This window comes from Centropristis striata, chromosome 13 (assembly GCF_030273125.1).
Source record: "Centropristis striata isolate RG_2023a ecotype Rhode Island chromosome 13, C.striata_1.0, whole genome shotgun sequence".
In the NCBI taxonomy this organism is placed as follows: domain Eukaryota; kingdom Metazoa; phylum Chordata; class Actinopteri; order Perciformes; family Serranidae; genus Centropristis; species Centropristis striata.
In genome coordinates, this window is record NC_081529.1 from 38268091 (window position 1) to 38286778 (window position 18688).

Here is an 18688-nt window from a genome sequence, read left to right on the forward strand (position 1 = left end):
AACATAAAAACCCCAAAGTGTGACTATGACTATAGTTCTATACAAGCCCTAACAGTTTGATTCTGATAAATATTTAATCCGTGTCCTAATCAATACTCTAGCAGCTCTCTATTAGTACCATGGAAAAATCTCTACAGCTGATAATCTAGGTTTAAATCTTTAGAAATTAAAAACCCCACAATATCAAAATACACGGCACAAAATATCTGAGGTATAAGATGAAAAATATCAGCTGTCATTTTATTTATTAATTCATTTTTTTTAAACTTCTCTCTGAGGAGATGCTGAAATGATGCACAAACTGCATGTATTGCAATACCCAGGCCTCAGTAACGTCTCCGATCAATACTCGTCTTCTCATTCACACACACACACACACACACACACACACACACACTTATTTCTATCCCGTTGGAGGTGGAGTTCAGGGTGGAGGTGTTGCTCACAGGTCACTCACACACACACTTATTTCTGTCCTGTTGGAGGTGGAGTTCAGGGTGGAGGTGTTGCTAACAGGTCACTCACACACACACACACACTCACACATACATACACACACACACACACACACACACACAAACACACACTTATGTCTGTCCCGTGGAGGTGGAGTTCAGGGTGGAGGTGTTGCTAATAGGGGGCGAAGCGGCTGTAGCCTCCCCGGTATATACTGGCCTGCAGGGAGGACAGAACCAGACCAACGTCATCAGCATGGCTCCGAGTCTTCGAGTCCGTCAGAGGGGGGAACGCATTCTGAAACACACACACACACACACACACACACAGACAGGGACACACACACACACACAAACACAAACACAGGTACATACGTCCACAAGATAATGCACAAACACGCACAGACAAATTCAAAGAAACACACACACACAGAATGGTTCACACACAGACACACACACACACACACACACACACACACACACACACACACAGGGACACACAGGCACACACACACAGGCACACACACACACAGGGACACACAGGCACACACACACACACACACACAGACACACACAGGGACACACAGGCACATACACACACACACAGGGACACACAGACACACACACCCTTGTTAGCCCCAGGTCCTCATAAAGCAGCAGGTTCCACATTACGTTACCGTTGTCCAGGTAAGCGTGGGACGAACAGACTGGAGCAACCGTCATGCAGCAAGCACAGCGACACGCTTCATGCCGGGGGAACATGCCAACTGCTTCGTGAAAGAAATCCAGTCAATACAACCATGAAGAAGAGAAGTAAACAAGAATCAAGGAGATCAATCAGATGGTGATTTGAAGCAGAATGTGGGTTCAATCTGGTGGAGGGATCATGCTGGTTTCACTGGTGGAGGTCAAAATGGAGACGATGTGGCAGTTGCAGCTTTTTGCAGCGGCCATTTTAACCCTTTGATGCCCAACATGGTCTAAAGTGACCCAACAGTTTTTATATTCTATATCTTTGCAATAAATTAATTCCATCATTCAGTATTCCAGGTTTTCCTCCAATAACTTGTTTTTGATCATCAAACATCCTAATTTTTTGTTTTCATTTCTTACTTTTTGAATAAAACCCTTTTTTTTATCACTACTCTTCTAATGCACAAGGTGATTTCTGACCCATGTTGGTCATTAGAAGGTGTTTATATGTTGTCACCAATTTAAAACCTGACAAAGAAGACACAAATATTAACTATCCTAGTTTGTTAAATTGGTGTTTTTCCAATGGAAATTATTATTTGGTGTCTCTAATAAGTCTCAAATGTTAAAATATGTGATTTTCCAATGTAATCTGGTGGTTCTAACAACTCTTTTAAAGTTAAACCTTCAAAATAAGACAAACATAGTTACACATATACTCACATTGTTCATTCAGTGAATCACTTTTTGTATCACTACTCTTCTAATGCACAAGGTCATTTTAGACCCATGTGTGTAAACTTGATGTAATAATACAAAAAATATTTTTCTTCATAAAGTATGAAAGGAAAAATGGATATAATGATCTTTTGTGATTAAAAAAAAGATATTCAAACACACAGCAGCATTAATAACATGAAGGGAATGACTGAGGGTTATTTTAGACCATGTTGAGCATCAAAGGGTTAAAAATACAATGAAATGTTCTTTGTTTCTGTGAAATACACAGAAAGAGAATGCTGATAATAGTTTGTGTCCAGATGAAGATCTTTTTATCGAACTATCAGGCTTTTCAGAGTAAAGTGAAGTTCTAACTGGCCAACCGTTCCCAGTGATGCATGTTGCTTCTACTTTCACACATCTTCACACATTCCATCAACTGTTTTCATCAATAAAAGAAAAGACTCCTTTCTCTACCAGTAATTAAGAGAAATCCAGAGTTGCTACAACTTTGATCAGTGTTGGCTTGGTGGCTCCATTGTTTGATGGTTTTGTTCTTTGGTGACCACCATGAAGCTCAGGGAGCCACACAGTCAATCAGACCTTTACATGCACAGTTCAATCGAGCTATGCTTAAAAAATATTGATTTTGTTGTCTAATAGGACTTCTGTCCTTGTCCCAGTTTACATGCTACTCAGACATCAAGTATATTTCACGTTAGCCGCTCTCATTAAAGTTGTGACATCTATAACTCATATAGATTTATTGGTGTATTGCATTGACACCAAGGTTATTATAGTTAACGAAAACGAAATAACGAAAACTAGAATTGAAAAAAAAACATTTTCGATAACTGAAATAAAAATAAAAATGAGAGTTTTTAAAAAAAACGACAACTAACTGAAACTGTATTTTGTGGTTACAAACTAACTAAAATTATAGTAAAATGTCCTTCGTTTTCGTCTTTGTCAACTTTTTTCATCCGTAAACCTTTTTGGTTGATATGAAATCTATTTCATCTATCTGGTTTTATGACTTAATAAACTTATTGGGGCTGAGATGGATCAGACAAAGGAAATAAATAAACATTTATTGTGACCTTATTGAATCTGGACCCAACAAATACCCTATTACAAAACAACTACAACTAATAAAAACTAAACTACAACTAATAAAAACTAAACTACAACTAATAAAAACTAAACTACAACTAATAAAAACTAAACTAAAACTAATAAAAACTAAACTACAACTATTAAAAACTAAACTACAACTAATAAAAACTAAACTACAACTAATAAAAACTAAACTACAACTATTAAAAACTAAACTAAAACTAATAAAAACTAAACTAAAACTAATAAAAACTAACACTAACACTACACTGTAAAAAGGTGTTTAGTCTAAAACCAGATCAAACAGTAAATCTAAAGGTCTAAAACCAGATCAAACAGTAAATCTAAAGGTCTTAAACCAGATCAAACAGTAAATCTAAAGGTCTAAAACCAGATCAAACAGTAAATCTAAGGTCTAAAACCAGATCAAACAGTAAATCTAAAGGTCTAAAACCAGATCAAACAGTAAATCTAAAGGTCTAAAACCAGATCAAACAGTAAATCTAAAGGTCTAAAACCAGATCAAACAGTAAATCTAAAGGTTTAAAACCAGATCAAACAGTAAATCTAAAGGTCTTAAACCAGATCAAACAGTAAATCTAAAGGTCTAAAACCAGATCAAACAGTAAATCTAAAGGTCTAAAACCAGATCAAACAGTAAATCTAAAGGTCTAAAACCAGATCAAACAGTAAATCTAAAGGTCTAAAACCAGATCAAACAGTAAATCTAAAGGTCTTAAACCAGATCAAACAGTAAATCTAAAGGTCTAAAACCAGATCAAACAGTAAATCTAAAGGTCTAAAACCAGATCAAACAGTAAATCTAAAGGTCTAAAACCAGATCAAACAGTAAATCTAAAGGTCTAAAACCAGATCAAACAGTAAATCTAAAGGTCTAAAACCAGATCAAACAGTAAATCTAAAGGTCTAAAACCAGATCAAACAGTAAATCTAAAGGTCTAAAACCAGATCAAACAGTAAATCTGAGGGAAATGATCTTGCTGCATGGACAGATAATTTACTTTGACAAGATTTCTTGAACTAAGATCAGAAAAAGACAACTGGAGATCTCCTCTTTTATCTTATAATGACGATATTTATTACCTTGAGTAACTAATGTCTAATCAATGTTACCATAGCAACTGTTGTTGTTGTTGGTGATCGTGTTACATTGAGTTTTTTGCATAATGTCCACAGCTACACTGCAAAAAAGGTCTAAAAAACAGATAAAAACACTAAATAAGAAATTAACTCTTAAAACAAGATAAATTATTTAACACTTCTAAATCTAAAGTTTTTTAAATTTTTGTAAGAAACAAATAATTTGCAGTGTAAGCATTTTCCAAAAAATAAAAACCAATTAAAACTAGCAAACTGACTCTAAAAACTCATCACAATGAAATCAAAACTTAAACTAATGAAAAACCCCAAACGATTATAACTTGATTGACAGGTTATTTTAGAGATTGGTTGTTTTTCACATTGGAGAACAATGTTTGCGGCTAACGGGTAAATTTCTTCCATCTTTCCCGTCAGTCTGCAGCTTTCCTGCTCACTTCCTTCCTCTCATGCCTCCTTTCTGCATCATGAGGGATTTAATTATCAAAATGAGTAATTATTTCATTAGCAGGGAGTGTGGGGTGAGGTGGTATCCACCAAATGAGAAATATAATAACTAACATGGACGAGTCTGCCAAGGCATGAAGACATTCATCACCTTCTGCAGGCGGATTAATGTGTCATTTGGACGCCGTTAGCAGCACAGACACATTCAATTAAGTTAAAGTGAGGAGATGTCAGTGCTGCACGAAGCTAATACACAGAGAATGAGATGGGGGAGTTTAACCCTTTGATGCTCAACATGGTCTAAAGTTTTTATCTTCTATATCTTTGCAATAAATTATTTTCATCATTCAGTATTCCAGGTTTTCCTCAATTAGTTTGTTTTTGCTCATCATACATCCTAATTTCATGTTTTCCTTTATTCATTTTTTAATAAAATCCCTTTTTGTGTCACTACTCTTCTAATGCACAACATGGGTCAAAAATGACCCATATCCATTTTTTTTAGCTAAGTAGCTTGCTAAGCTAACTACTTAGCTAACTTCTTGGCTAAGTAGTTAGCTAAGTAGCTTGCTAAGCTAACTACTAAGCTAATAACTGGAGACAAGCTCAAATATATTTAGTATAAAATGATAGAACTGGATGGAACCCTCTTATATGTTAGATTTGCAACCTTTGTTCACATTTGCAACATTTAAAATTCGTCATTGAGCATGATAATGTTTTGAAAGTTAAACAAAAAAAAACTGATTAAAAATCACATTTTATGTTGTTTTTTCTTTGTTTCTTTTGGGTTTAAAATATTGATCCAGTAAGTCAGGATGAAAAAATAATTATTAGGTCATATAGGTGAGGTTGCTAGCTAACTTCTTGGCAAAGTAGTTAGCTAAGTAGCTTGCTAAGCTAACAACTTAGCTAACTTCTTGGCTAAGTAGTTAGTTTAGCAAGCTACTTAGCCAAGTAGTTAGCTATGTAATAATACAAAACCGTTTTTTCTTCATAAAGTATGAGAGGCAAAATGGAAATAATGATCTGTTGTTGTGAAAAAACAAGATATTTAAAGAATATTTGGAATATTCAATGATAAAATAAGTTGATATCAAAAGATAGAGCACAGAAACACACAGCAGCATTAAATAACAATATTATAATAAATAACATGGGAATGAAGAGACCCATGTTGTGCATCAAAGGGTTAAAGACACATTGTAGTCTGCCATTGTTGTTGTTGTGCTTGTTGTTGTTGTGCTTGTTGTTGTTGTGCTTGTGGAGTGAGTAGAGATGTAGACAGACGTATACGGTGACATAATGTCGTGGCTCTCAGGCCAACCCTAACCCTAACTGTGGAAAAGCAAACAGGTTCAGCAGAAGAACTAGGTTTCCGTTCCTGCAGAATCATTATTAAGATTTAGAACAACCATAATTGACCTCTCTTTCCCTCATATAATAATAATAATAATAATAATAATTATTATTATTATTATTATTATTATTATTATTATTATTATTATTATATTAAACACACTCTTGTATATGTCACTGGACAATAATTTCCTGTCAGATTTCATCTGTATGGCTGATGTCATGCTAAGTGAGTTAGCTTTGTAAATTTATTTTAAAATGTGCTATCTCAATCTATCTCAATTAGTGGTGGTCATTGTGGATGTTACTGTCCTGCACATAATAAAAATATAATTTTTTGTAAGCAATTCTTTTTTAAGGAATCCGTAATGCTGAAACACCTTAGAGCGTTTTATCGCTCAAAAACAAGACTCCACAATACTTCAACTCCTTCACCTGATCTACATTATCTACAGAAAGCTCTGTTTTGGTCCATGAATATATATTGACCTTATCTCCGAAGGATTTGAAGCCAGTACTTTAGGCAGAGCTTGATGCGTTAAAATAAATATAGTAAGCTTATGTTGCCGTTGCCCAAGTATTTTCTTCTTATATCTAGCAAAAGAATCTTAATTATCTTGTTTTGAGTTTAATTTACCTACTGACCATAGCTTTATGTGCTTATTTTAAGAACATGTCTCTTTTTGTAACTAAAATGAGTGAGTAACCCCTCTTCACATGGTGAGTAACCCCTCTTCACAGGGTGAGTAACCCCTCTTCACAGGGTGAATAACCCCTCTTCACATGGTGAGTAACCCCTCTTCACATGGTGAGTAACCCCACTTCACAGAGTGAGTAACCCCTCTTCATAGAGTGAGTAACCCCTCTTCACATGGTGAGTAACCCCTCTTCATAGGGTGAGTAACCCCTCTTCATAGGGTAAATAACCCCTCTTCATAGGGTAAATAACCCCTCTTCACAGGGTGTGTAACACCATTTCAGAGGGTGAGTAACCCCTCTTCACAGGGTGAATAACCCCTCTTCACAGAGTGAGTAACCTGTTGAATATGGTGAGTTTTTACCTAAAATTTTGGCTCCAGTTGAGAGTTTTAGTTGCATGGAGTTTAAATGTTATTTCAAAAGCATTTTCTACCACCAGTATCTACCCACAGATACTGAAATTAGGAAAAAAAACATTCTAATTTCAAGTATTTCTGGCTTATTTCAATGTTACTACATTTGGGCTTTTCAAGCCACAATTGCTAAAAATAAGTATTTTGGGATTTATTTTAAGACATCACTGTTTTCCAGTTTCCAATATTTTTACTGACTTAAATAATTCTTACAAAGAAACATTTACTTACTGCACTGGCAGATAATTTGACTTGTTTCCAGCATGTATTTGCTTAATTGTAGTTATTTATTTCTCATGTTTTGTCAGTGGGTTTTTGCAGTGCAGGCTTATGTTGCCGTTGCCCAACAACAACAACAACAACAACTGTGATGATTGGTCAGTTAGTCTCACTCCACTCCAGCCTGAAGCTCTAAACAACGTCGATTCAAGCAGGTGGCATGCACAATAGAGAAGCTACACTTTAATTTGGCTCTAATTTTTTTGGAGATTAAAAATGAAATGTGTATAAATAAGGAAGTGTGATGATGCATGTTGGGGAGCAGCAGGAGGTCTTACCATGGCACCAACGCTGTATGTGGCTGCTGGAGTGAGTGTGTGGTTGAAGGGGTCGGCAGCATATACTCGTCCGTAACTGCAATACATGAGATAACAGGAGGATTAATTCAAGTTACGTCCTCACAGCAAGATCCAGGTCAAGGTTATTATAGTTGACGAAAACTAGAATTGAAAAACATTGTCGATAACTGAAATAAAAATAAATTAAAACGACAACTAGCTGAAACTGTATTTCGTGGTTACAAAACTAACTAAAACTAACTAAAATTATAGTGAAAATGTCCTTCGTTTTGGTCTTTGTCAACTTTTTTCATCCGTAAACCTTTTTGGTTGATATGAAATCTATTTCATCTATCTGGTTTTATGACTTAATAAACTTATTGGGGCTGAGATGGATCAGACAAAGGAAATAAAGGAAACATTTATTGTGACCTTATTGAATCTGGACCCAACAAATACCCCATTACAAAACAACTACAACTAATAAAAACTAAACTACAACTAATAAAAACTACACTACAACTAATAAAAACTAAACTACAACTAATAAAAACTAAACTAAAACTAAACAAAAACTAAACAAAAACTAAACTAAAACTAAACTAAAACTAAACTAAAACTAATAAAAACTAAACTACAACTAATAAAAACTAAACTACAACTAATAAAAACTAAACTAAAACTAAACAAAAACTAAACTAAAACTAATAAAAACTAAACTACAACTAATAAAAACTAAGCTACAACTAATAAAAACTAAAGTAAAGCTAAACAAAAACTAAACTACAACTAATAAAAACTAAACTACAACTAATAAAAACTAAACTAAAACTAATAAAAACTCAAGTAAAACTAATACTAAAACTAATTTTAAAAAATTCTCAAATTTACGAGAAAAAAGTTACAAATTTAAGAGAAAAAAGTGATGAATGTACAAGAAAAAAGTGTCGAATTTACAAGAAAAAAGTGACAAATTTAAAAACTAAACTAAAGCTAAGCATTTCCCAAAAAATAAAAACGAATTAAAACTAGCAAACTCGTAAAACTAATGAAAAATCCAAAACTATTATAACCTTGCCTCACAGTCAAGTCGGGACTCAACAAATAACTTCTTATTAGTTCTTCTGGAGTTTTGGGCTATTTAGTCCATTTCTGAATCATTTTCATCCTGCCTTTATACACCACTTACAAATGTTTAAATGCCATGTTGGTATATTTAATGCACAACATGGGTCTCTTCATTCCCATGTTATTTATTATAATATTGTTATTTAATGCTGCTGTGTGTTTCTGTTTTCTATCTTTTGATATCAACTTATTTTAGGATTGAATATTCCAAGTATTCTTTAAAAATCTTGTTTTTGATAACAACAGATCATTATTTCCATTTTGCTTCTCATACTTTATGAAGAAAAAAAGTTTTTGTGCTATTACATAGCTAACTACTTGGCTAAGTAGCTTGCTAAGCTAACTACTTAGCCAAGAAGTTAGCTAAGTAGTTAGCTTAGCAAGCTACTTAGCTAAAAAATGGATATGGGTCATTTTTGACCCATGTTGTGCATTAGAAGAGTAGTGACACAAAAAGGGATTTTGTTAAAAAATGAATAAAGGAAAACATAAAATTAGGATGTATGATGATCAAAAACAAACTAATTGAGGAAAGCCTGGAATACTGAATGATGAAAATAATTTATTGCGAAGATATAGAAGATAAAAACTGTTGGGTCACTTTAGACCATGTTGTACATCAAAGGGTTAAATAGTCTCAGAGAGAAAATGAGCTGAAAATGAAAGAAAGAGTTCAAAACAATATACAGAAAAAGAAATAAGAAGCACGAAGCTTAATGGAAATAGATGAATGTCTAAACAATCAAAGAAGGGGAATCAGTTAGTTTTCTATTTTTAGAGAGAAATAGACAGCAGAAGTATTTACTCCATGCTGGGGCCAACCAGCCCCCCTCCCCCTCCCCCCTCTGAGCCTCATGATAAGGGCCAATCAGAGGCCGGGGCCGGGGCCCATAATTGAGCTGATTTGCATAGCGGCCCAGTGGTTGAAGCGATTAGAAGTTAATCCCGATTAGTTTTGGACATTGCTATTCACCATGCAGCCCCCAACTCCCCCAGTCAGCCAGCCCCGCTTTGACCTCTTATCTCCCCACACAGCCCTAACCAGTGTGTGTCTGTGTGTGTGTCTGTGTGTGTGTGTGTGTGTCTGTGTGTGTGTGTGTGTCTGTGTGTGTGTGTGTGTGTGTGTCTGTGTCTGTGTGTGTGTGTGTGTGTGCTAAGCTGCAAGTACAACACAAATTCAAATGCAATTTGAGTGAAATGCATTTTTAAAATGACCCTGAGGTGAAAAGATAAACAGGGAATCAACATTTCAACAGCTGTGGAGAACGGTTGGAGCTGGTCGAATGTTTCTGGACGGAGAGAATAAAGAAACCTTTTAAAAATGTACACAGTGATGCAACTATAATAGTCCTTTAACCCTTTGATGCACAACATGGTCTAAAGTGACCTGATATGTACGAGTTTTTATGTTCTATATCTTTGCAATAAATTATTTTCATCATTCAGTATTGCAGGTTTTCCTCAATTAACGTTTTTGATCATCATACATCCACTTTTTGTTTTCATTTCTTACTTTTTGAATGAAAACCCTTTTTTTTATCACTATTCTAATGCACAAGGTGATTTAGACCCATGTTGGTCATTAGAAGGTGTTTATATGTTGTCACCAATTTAAAACCTGACAAAGAAGACACAAATATTAACTATCCTAGTTTGTTAAATTGGTGTTTTTCCAATGGAAATTATTATTTGGTGGCTCTAATAAGTCTCAAATATTAAAATATGTGATTTTCCAATGTAATCTGGTGGTTCTAACAACTCTTTTAAAGTTAAACCTTCAAAATAAGACAAACATAGTTACACATATACTCACATTGTTCATTCAGTGAATCACTTTTTGTATCACTACTCTTCTAATGCACAAGGTCATTTTAGACCCATGTGAGTAAACTTGATGTAATAATACTAAAACTATTTTTCTTCATAAAGTATGAAAAGGAAAAATGAATATATTGATCTGTTGTAATAATAAAAGATATTCAAACACACAGCAGCATTAATAACATGAAGGGAATGACTGAGGGTTATTTTAGACCATGTTGAGCATCAAAGAGTTAAATATTTAAGGTTCTGCAGTCTGATGTTCTAGATTGCAGTTTGGGGTCATTTTGCACACTGCAAAAAATGTGTGTCTTAAGACAAGATAAAAACACTATATCTTGACAAGATTTCTTAAATTAAGATTATTAAATCTAGAAATAAGCATGTTGAACAGTTAAAATAATAAATTAACTCTTAAAACCAGATAAAGTAAAGCTGCCAGCAGTGATGAACTGGCCCGAGCAGAGTGACCTGATGATTATTTGTTCTTACCAAGATAAAAAAAACTTTAGATTGAGAAGTGTTAGATCATTTATCTTGGGAAAGCCAGGGGACCACGAACGTCCTTAGGATGTACCCTCTGAGCACCATGAATCAATCTCCACAATGTATTGGTGATTCATCCATTGAGTTGTTGATCCTAGTGTACTAGGATGACCCATCGGTCTCTGCATGGGTCTCTGATTCCTCTCTGACATCAACACTTGGATCAAGGCACATCACCTCCAGCTGAACCTTTCAAAAACTGACCTGCTGGTCCTCCCTGCTAAACCCACAATACACCACAACATCAACATCATCATGACTTCCTGTGTCTTCCCCCACCAGGTGGGGAGAAACTTAGGGGTGATGATTGATGACCAACTCACCTTTTCCAGTCATGTCGCCTCAGTTACCCGGTCATGCCGCTTTGCACTTTACAACACCAGAAACATCAGACCTTACCTAACTCAACATGCCACTCAACTCCTGACACAGGCTGTCGTCATCTCTAAACTTTACTCCTGTAAACCTCCTGACAGGCTGCCAGCCTGCACAGTAAAACCGCTTCAGATGATCCAGAACACGGTGCTCCTGGTCTACAACCAGCCAACAGGTCCATGTCCCACCGCTGCTCATTGAGCTCCACTGGCTACCTGCTGCAGCATCAGATCCAAATCTCTAATGCTGCCTACAAAGTTGTCTCCGGCACTGCTCCTACCTACCTGAACCTGATTCAGACATATGCTACCTCACCACCACTGAGCTCCTCCAGTGAACGGTTCTGGCTCTGCCCCCCATTGGTCCAAGGCAATCCAGACTCTTTGTGTTTCTTGTTCCCCGCTGGTGGAACCACTACCAGTTCCTACCAGAGCAGGGGCGTCCCTCTCTACCTTTAGAACCTCCTGAAGACCTTCAGAGAGCATCTTCTCTCCTAGACCACACCACAGCTCTGCTCCTTAAAGAATTGTAGCTAGCACTGATTGATGCACTAATAGCTCTTACTGCACTATACCTTGATTATTTGCTTTTATTCTTCCTGTAAGTCGCTTTGGATAAAAGCGTCTGCTAAATGACTAAATGTAAATGTAAATGTACTAAAGTGGCAAAAGGGTTTTTCCATTACCGCCCAATACCCAGAATGAGGGTCTCACTCTCTGAAACACCCCTAATCTGAATACGAGCCGTCCTAGCGGTCTTTTGTCAGGACTCTTTTAGTCCCTGTAGAAGAGCAGGGTCTTCTTTCTCCCCTTAAACAGCCTGGTTGCTGATTGGATAGAACGCTAAGCAGGATGTGACGTAGTACAACAACAACACGCAACATTTGTAAAAGCTGGTGAAGCAGTGTTGACAACTTAGCCACTTTGTTGCTATATTTAGCGACTTTTCAGACCCCCTTAGAGACTATTTTTCAAGACAGCGACTGGAGACAAATCCAGAGACTTTTTCTGGTGTTAATGGAGACTTTTGGAGACTCGTTCTTACTCTTCTTAACGAGCCGCGGGGGCCAGAGGCTCTACTTAACGAGCCGCAGGGGCCGGAGACTCTTGTTAACGAGCCGCGGGGGCCGGAGGCTCTTCTTAACGAGCCGCGGGGGCCGGAGACTCTTGTTAACTAGTGGCAGGACTGGGACCAACATGGTGTCAGATGGGAACATCAAGGACACACAGGTACACAACAAGACCTCAACACCACCAGACTGGTGGAACACCACAACAGTGTTTGTTTGGTTTGTTAGTCTACACCAACTCTATTATTGATCATTTAATTGATGAAAATCAGGTTGAAACGTGTCGTTTCTCTCAACAATGTTCCCCTGAAGATTTATTGACACAATCTGTGAATATCTTTTCAACTCAACTCATTTAAGGCGGGAAAGCATTATAACATTTCTACCATTAAAACCTGTTGGGCGCTGTTGTGTTATTCTACCATTAAAGCGGAAAGAGGATATGTTGTTTTGTAGTATTTGTCGTTTTTTTCACCTATTTTCGGTCTCTTGGCCAATGAAATGCATCAGAATACATGTGGGAGTGTCGCAATGCATCATGGGACTGTTCCAGAACTTTGAAATTATCACCAAAAAAAGACACAAAATGACCAAAAAAAGCCACAAAAAGCCACAAAATTACAAAAAAAAACACAAAAAGAGACAAAATGAGAATACATTTGGGAGTGTCGCAATGAATTTCATTTCTATCTAATCTATCTAAAAATCTATTATTTAGTAGGAAGAGTTGACACTTCTGTTGAATTTACAGAAAAACTTCAGGTTTTAGGGGCTGATTTTAAAATCACCAATCAGAGGTTTTACAGGCAGTTTTTACAGCCGTTTTAGGCCTAAATGGGTTAAATAAACACTGAAAGTGGACTTTATTCTCGTCATTTCAACTTTTTTCAACTGCGTGATGAAAAAAACAAAACAATTCCTACTCTTATTGTTCTCTTAAGAAAACAGTGAAAGTAGATTGGTTTCTAATGGGCCATCTATGAGACAATATGTCTTCAGGAATTAGATTCAGTTGGGCAACTTCTAATTGTTCTTGTTTTGTCAACTGGTGTTGACTGGCAGAGCAGAAACAGCTGATCAGTCAGTTAGTTAGTTAAATGTTCGCTACATCACAACTTATTCACAAACTTTAACGTGTAAGTGTTTTGTATTTCTTTTTATTATTTTTATGGACTATGAAGCAGCTTTGCTATAATCCAGCATGTTAAAAGAGATGTTTTCTTTATTTATAATTAATATGCACTGTCCCTATCCACAAATAAAGCATCATTATTAGTTTCCCTTTATCACATTGTCTTTTTTCAAAAGACAGAAACCTCCTCAAGTGAGCGTAAAAACTTGTATGTACATTTTCCAACGTTTTTGGTGTTTCAATCAATGCAGAAAATCAGGAAATCTGTTGATGGAAACAAACACAAAGTGAATTATGAATTTTAGATGAATTTGTTTAGAATATGATTCACACATACATGAATCAATCAGCAGGATTTCACCTTTTCTTCAGGAAATGCTTCTGTAGTTATTGCCTGTTACTTAGTATTCTTCGTGTCACTTATATTTATGACATAAAAGGCTTTAAGGAGGTAAAAGCTCTTGTCTGTTGTGAATAAAAGAATAAATCTCCACCTCTTCTAGTGTTGGCTCTCCCCTCAGTCTCCTGGCTGCTACAGCCAGAATCATCATTTAGAAACGACTGTGTGCCGTTCGTCGGCTCTGCTGTCTCTCTATAATACTTTTAATAGATGGATGGGATTTCTGTTCATTCAAACCAAGCTTGTAATAAAACTGGAGTTGGGGAAAGTGAAGCAGAAGATGAATAATGAAAAGTTTCATGCAATTATAAATGTAAATGTCACAGCAGTTCTTACTAATTTAACACAAACTATTGATTGTGTTATGGATATATCTATTAGCAGTAAAGTGGGGAGTGAAATATGGGAAATAAACAGCCTCAAATATCATTTCAGCCCTAGAAACTGATATTTTAAAACCAATGGAGCTGAATATTTCCCATGTTGTATAATGATTGTTTCCACAGTGTTAGAGAAAGAAAATCCTATAATAAAGTCATTTTAAGGGTGGTTTTAATTAACTCCTCTCCAAATCCTGGAACATGGACTTCACCTCATATGTGATGTGTGTATTAATCATATTGTTATTATATGTCATATTTATACAATATTCTTGTCCTTTTGCACATTCTACTTATTAACATATGCTTATACTCTTAGTACAGTATCTATTGAATGTATATCTTGTATTGTCAAGTATTTATATGCACATAACAACATCATATATATATATATATATATATATATATATATATATATACATATATCTGTAGATGATGTCTGTATATGCTGTTATACATATCTATATCTTATCTGTCACTGTTCTTTGTCTTCAAGTATGTATAGTCACAAATCATGAAGAACCTTCAGTTTGGAGCCACAAACACACTTTGCTCTGCAGGTGACTGTTGTGTAATGTTTTAAGGTTTAATGACACTTTGATTATTTTTACATGATGTCCTAACTTGAACTTAAAACATAATAATGATAATAATAATAATAATAATAATAATAATAAGAAATGTATCTTACCTGTCACTGTATGCAGCAGCTGTGGCAGGAGTAGGCTGGGCATATCTGTAGGCAGCGTAACCACCCTGAAACACACACACACACACACACACACACACACACACACACACACACACGCACACACCACATATACATTTAAGGTTGTAAAACATTGTGTGTTATTAATATTCTTCTCTGAAACAGTTTTTTACTGTCCTTAATACAAGACACTGACACAAGACAGACAACATTTTACATAAATAAATATTTAAAAATGAATATCAAACATGTTTCTCTTCAATGCACAAGACATTACATATAATATAACATTTAGACCATGGCCAACAGGGGGCGACACCACTGGCTGCAAAACTATCTGATTGTTGATTCTCATAATATGTTTATTGACTCAATCGTTAGTTTTAAAGACTTGTGTTTAGGATTGACATTGTGAGCTTTTTCATGATTTTCAATCTGTTCAACTGTTGAATATGGTGAGTTTTTACCTAAAATATTGGCTCCAGTTGAGAGTTTTAGTTGCATGGAGTTTGAATGTTATTCCGTAAAACGTGCTAGTTTCAAGTTTTGCTGGTTTATTCAAGCCACAATTGCTCAAAATAAGAATATTTGGACTAATTTCAACACATCATTGGTTTTTCCAGTGCCTAGATATTTTTACTTATTTAAAGAATTCTTACAAAGAAACATTTACATATTGCACTGGCAGATAATTTGACTTGTTTAGAGCATGTATTTGCTTAATTCGAGTTATTTATTTCTTATTTTTTGTCAGTTGGTCTTTGCAGTGTGTTGTGAGTGTAAACTAGGACGCTAGCTGTAGTAGTGTCGACATAGTGCTGCATCACAGTGTCATCTGATATAAACACTGTCTCCAGACCGGCCAACTCACTTCCTCCCCACACACATGTACACTTCAGAAAACATGAAGCGTACCAAGTATTTTCTTCTTCTATCTAACAATAGAATCTTAATTATCTTGTTTCAGTATAATTGACCTACTGACCATAGCTTCATGTGCTTATTTTAACAACATGTGTCTTTTTGTAACTAAAATGAGTGAGTAACCCCTCTACACAGGGTGAGTAACCCCTCTACACAGGGTGAATAACCCCTCTACACAGGGTGAGTAACCCCTCTACACAGAGTGAGTAACCCCTCTTCACAGAGTGAGTAACCCCTCTACACAGAGTGAGTAACCCCTCTACACAGAGTGAGTAACCCCTCTTCACAGGGTGAATAACCCCTCTACACAGGGTGAGTAACCCCTCTACACAGAGTGAGTAACCCCTCTTCACAGAGTGAGTAACCCCTCTACACAGAGTGAGTAACCCCTCTACACAGAGTGAGTAACCCCTCTACACAGGGTGAGTAACCCCTCTTCACAGAGTGAGTAACCCCTCTACACAGAGTGAGTAACCCCTCTACACAGGGTGAGTAACCCCTCTACACAGAGTGAGTAACCCCTCTTCACAGAGTGAGTAACCCCTCTACACAGAGTGAGTAACCCCTCTTCACAGGGTGAGTAACCCCTCTTCACAGGGTGAGTAACCCCTCTACACAGAGTGAGTAACCCCTCTTCACAGAGTGAGTAACCCCTCTTCACAGGGTGAGTAACCCCTCTACACAGGGTGAATAACCCCTCTACACAGGGTGAGTAACCCCTCTACACAGAGTGAGTAACCCCTCTACACAGGGTGAGTAACCCCTCTTCACAGGGTGAGTAACCCCTCTTCACAGGGTGAGTAACCCCTCTACACAGGGTGAGTAACCCCTCTACACAGAGTGAGTAACCCCTCTACACAGGGTGAGTAACCCCTCTTCACAGGGTGAATAACCCCTCTACACAGAGTGAGTAACCCCTCTACACAGAGTGAGTAACCCCTCTTCACAGGGTGAGTAACCCCTCTACACAGGGTGAATAACCCCTCTACACAGGGTGAGTAACCCCTCTACACAGAGTGAGTAACCCCTCTTCACAGAGTGAGTAACCCCTCTTCACAGGGTGAGTAACCCCTCTACACAGGGTGAATAACCCCTCTACACAGGGTGAGTAACCCCTCTACACAGAGTGAGTAACCCCTCTACACAGGGTGAGTAACCCCTCTACACAGGGTGAGTAACCCCTCTTCACAGGGTGAGTAACCCCTCTACACAGGGTGAGTAACCCCTCTACACAGAGTGAGTAACCCCTCTACACAGGGTGAGTAACCCCTCTTCACAGGGTGAATAACCCCTCTACACAGAGTGAGTAACCCCTCTACACAGAGTGAGTAACCCCTCTTCACAGGGTGAGTAACCCCTCTTCACAGGGTGAGTAACCCCTCTACACAGGGTGAGTAACCCCTCTACACAGGGTGAGTAACCCCTCTACACAGAGTGAGTAACCCCTCTTCACAGGGTGAGTAACCCCTCTACACAGGGTGAGTAACCCCTCTACACAGGGTGAGTAACCCCTCTACACAGAGTGAGTAACCCCTCTTCACAGAGTGAGTAACCCCTCTTCACAGGGTGAGTAACCCCTCTACACAGGGTGAGTAACCCCTCTACACAGAGTGAGTAACCCCTCTACACAGGGTGAGTAACCCCTCTTCACAGGGTGAATAACCCCTCTACACAGAGTGAGTAACCCCTCTACACAGAGTGAGTAACCCCTCTTCACAGGGTGAGTAACCCCTCTTCACAGGGTGAGTAACCCCTCTACACAGGGTGAGTAACCCCTCTACACAGAGTGAGTAACCCCTCTACACAGGGTGAGTAACCCCTCTTCACAGGGTGAATAACCCCTCTACACAGAGTGAGTAACCCCTCTACACAGAGTGAGTAACCCCTCTTCACAGGGTGAGTAACCCCTCTACACAGGGTGAGTAACCCCTCTTCACAGGGTGAGTAACCCCTCTACACAGGGTGAATAACCCCTCTACACAGGGTGAGTAACCCCTCTACACAGAGTGAGTAACCCCTCTTCACAGAGTGAGTAACCCCTCTTCACAGGGTGAGTAACCCCTCTACACAGGGTGAATAACCCCTCTACACAGGGTGAGTAACCCCTCTACACAGAGTGAGTAACCCCTCTACACAGGGTGAGTAACCCCTCTACACAGGGTGAGTAACCCCTCTTCACAGGGTGAGTAACCCCTCTACACAGGGTGAGTAACCCCTCTACACAGAGTGAGTAACCCCTCTACACAGGGTGAGTAACCCCTCTTCACAGGGTGAATAACCCCTCTACACAGAGTGAGTAACCCCTCTACACAGAGTGAGTAACCCCTCTTCACAGGGTGAGTAACCCCTCTTCACAGGGTGAGTAACCCCTCTACACAGGGTGAGTAACCCCTCTACACAGGGTGAGTAACCCCTCTACACAGAGTGAGTAACCCCTCTTCACAGGGTGAGTAACCCCTCTTCACAGGGATTTCAGTCTTGTGTAAAGACTTGTTTTTAGGATTGACATTGTGAGCTTTTTCATGCTTTTCAATCTATTCAGCTGTTGAATAAGTATAAAGTTTTTTTTTATCTTGGTAAGAACTAAATAATCATCAGGTCACTCTGCTCGGGCCAATAATTAATT

The 18688-nt window shown here is 37.7% G+C and overlaps 1 protein-coding gene across 3 annotated transcripts in view; it reads right to left on the reverse strand.

Moving 5' to 3' along the window:
* Positions 1-231: 231 nt before the first annotated feature.
* The window catches only part of rbfox1 (RNA binding fox-1 homolog 1), a 111021-nt gene continuing 92564 nt past the window's right edge, over positions 232-18688 (reverse strand). For all 3 annotated transcript variants that reach the window (XM_059348381.1, XM_059348382.1, XM_059348383.1), the window contains 3 exons: positions 15121-15185; positions 7579-7654; positions 232-753 (listed from right to left, as the gene is read on the reverse strand). In XM_059348381.1, coding sequence (XP_059204364.1) covers positions 631-753; positions 7579-7654; positions 15121-15185 — 264 coding nt within the window. In that variant the 3' untranslated portion in view covers positions 232-630. The remainder of the gene's footprint in view (positions 754-7578; positions 7655-15120; positions 15186-18688) is intronic.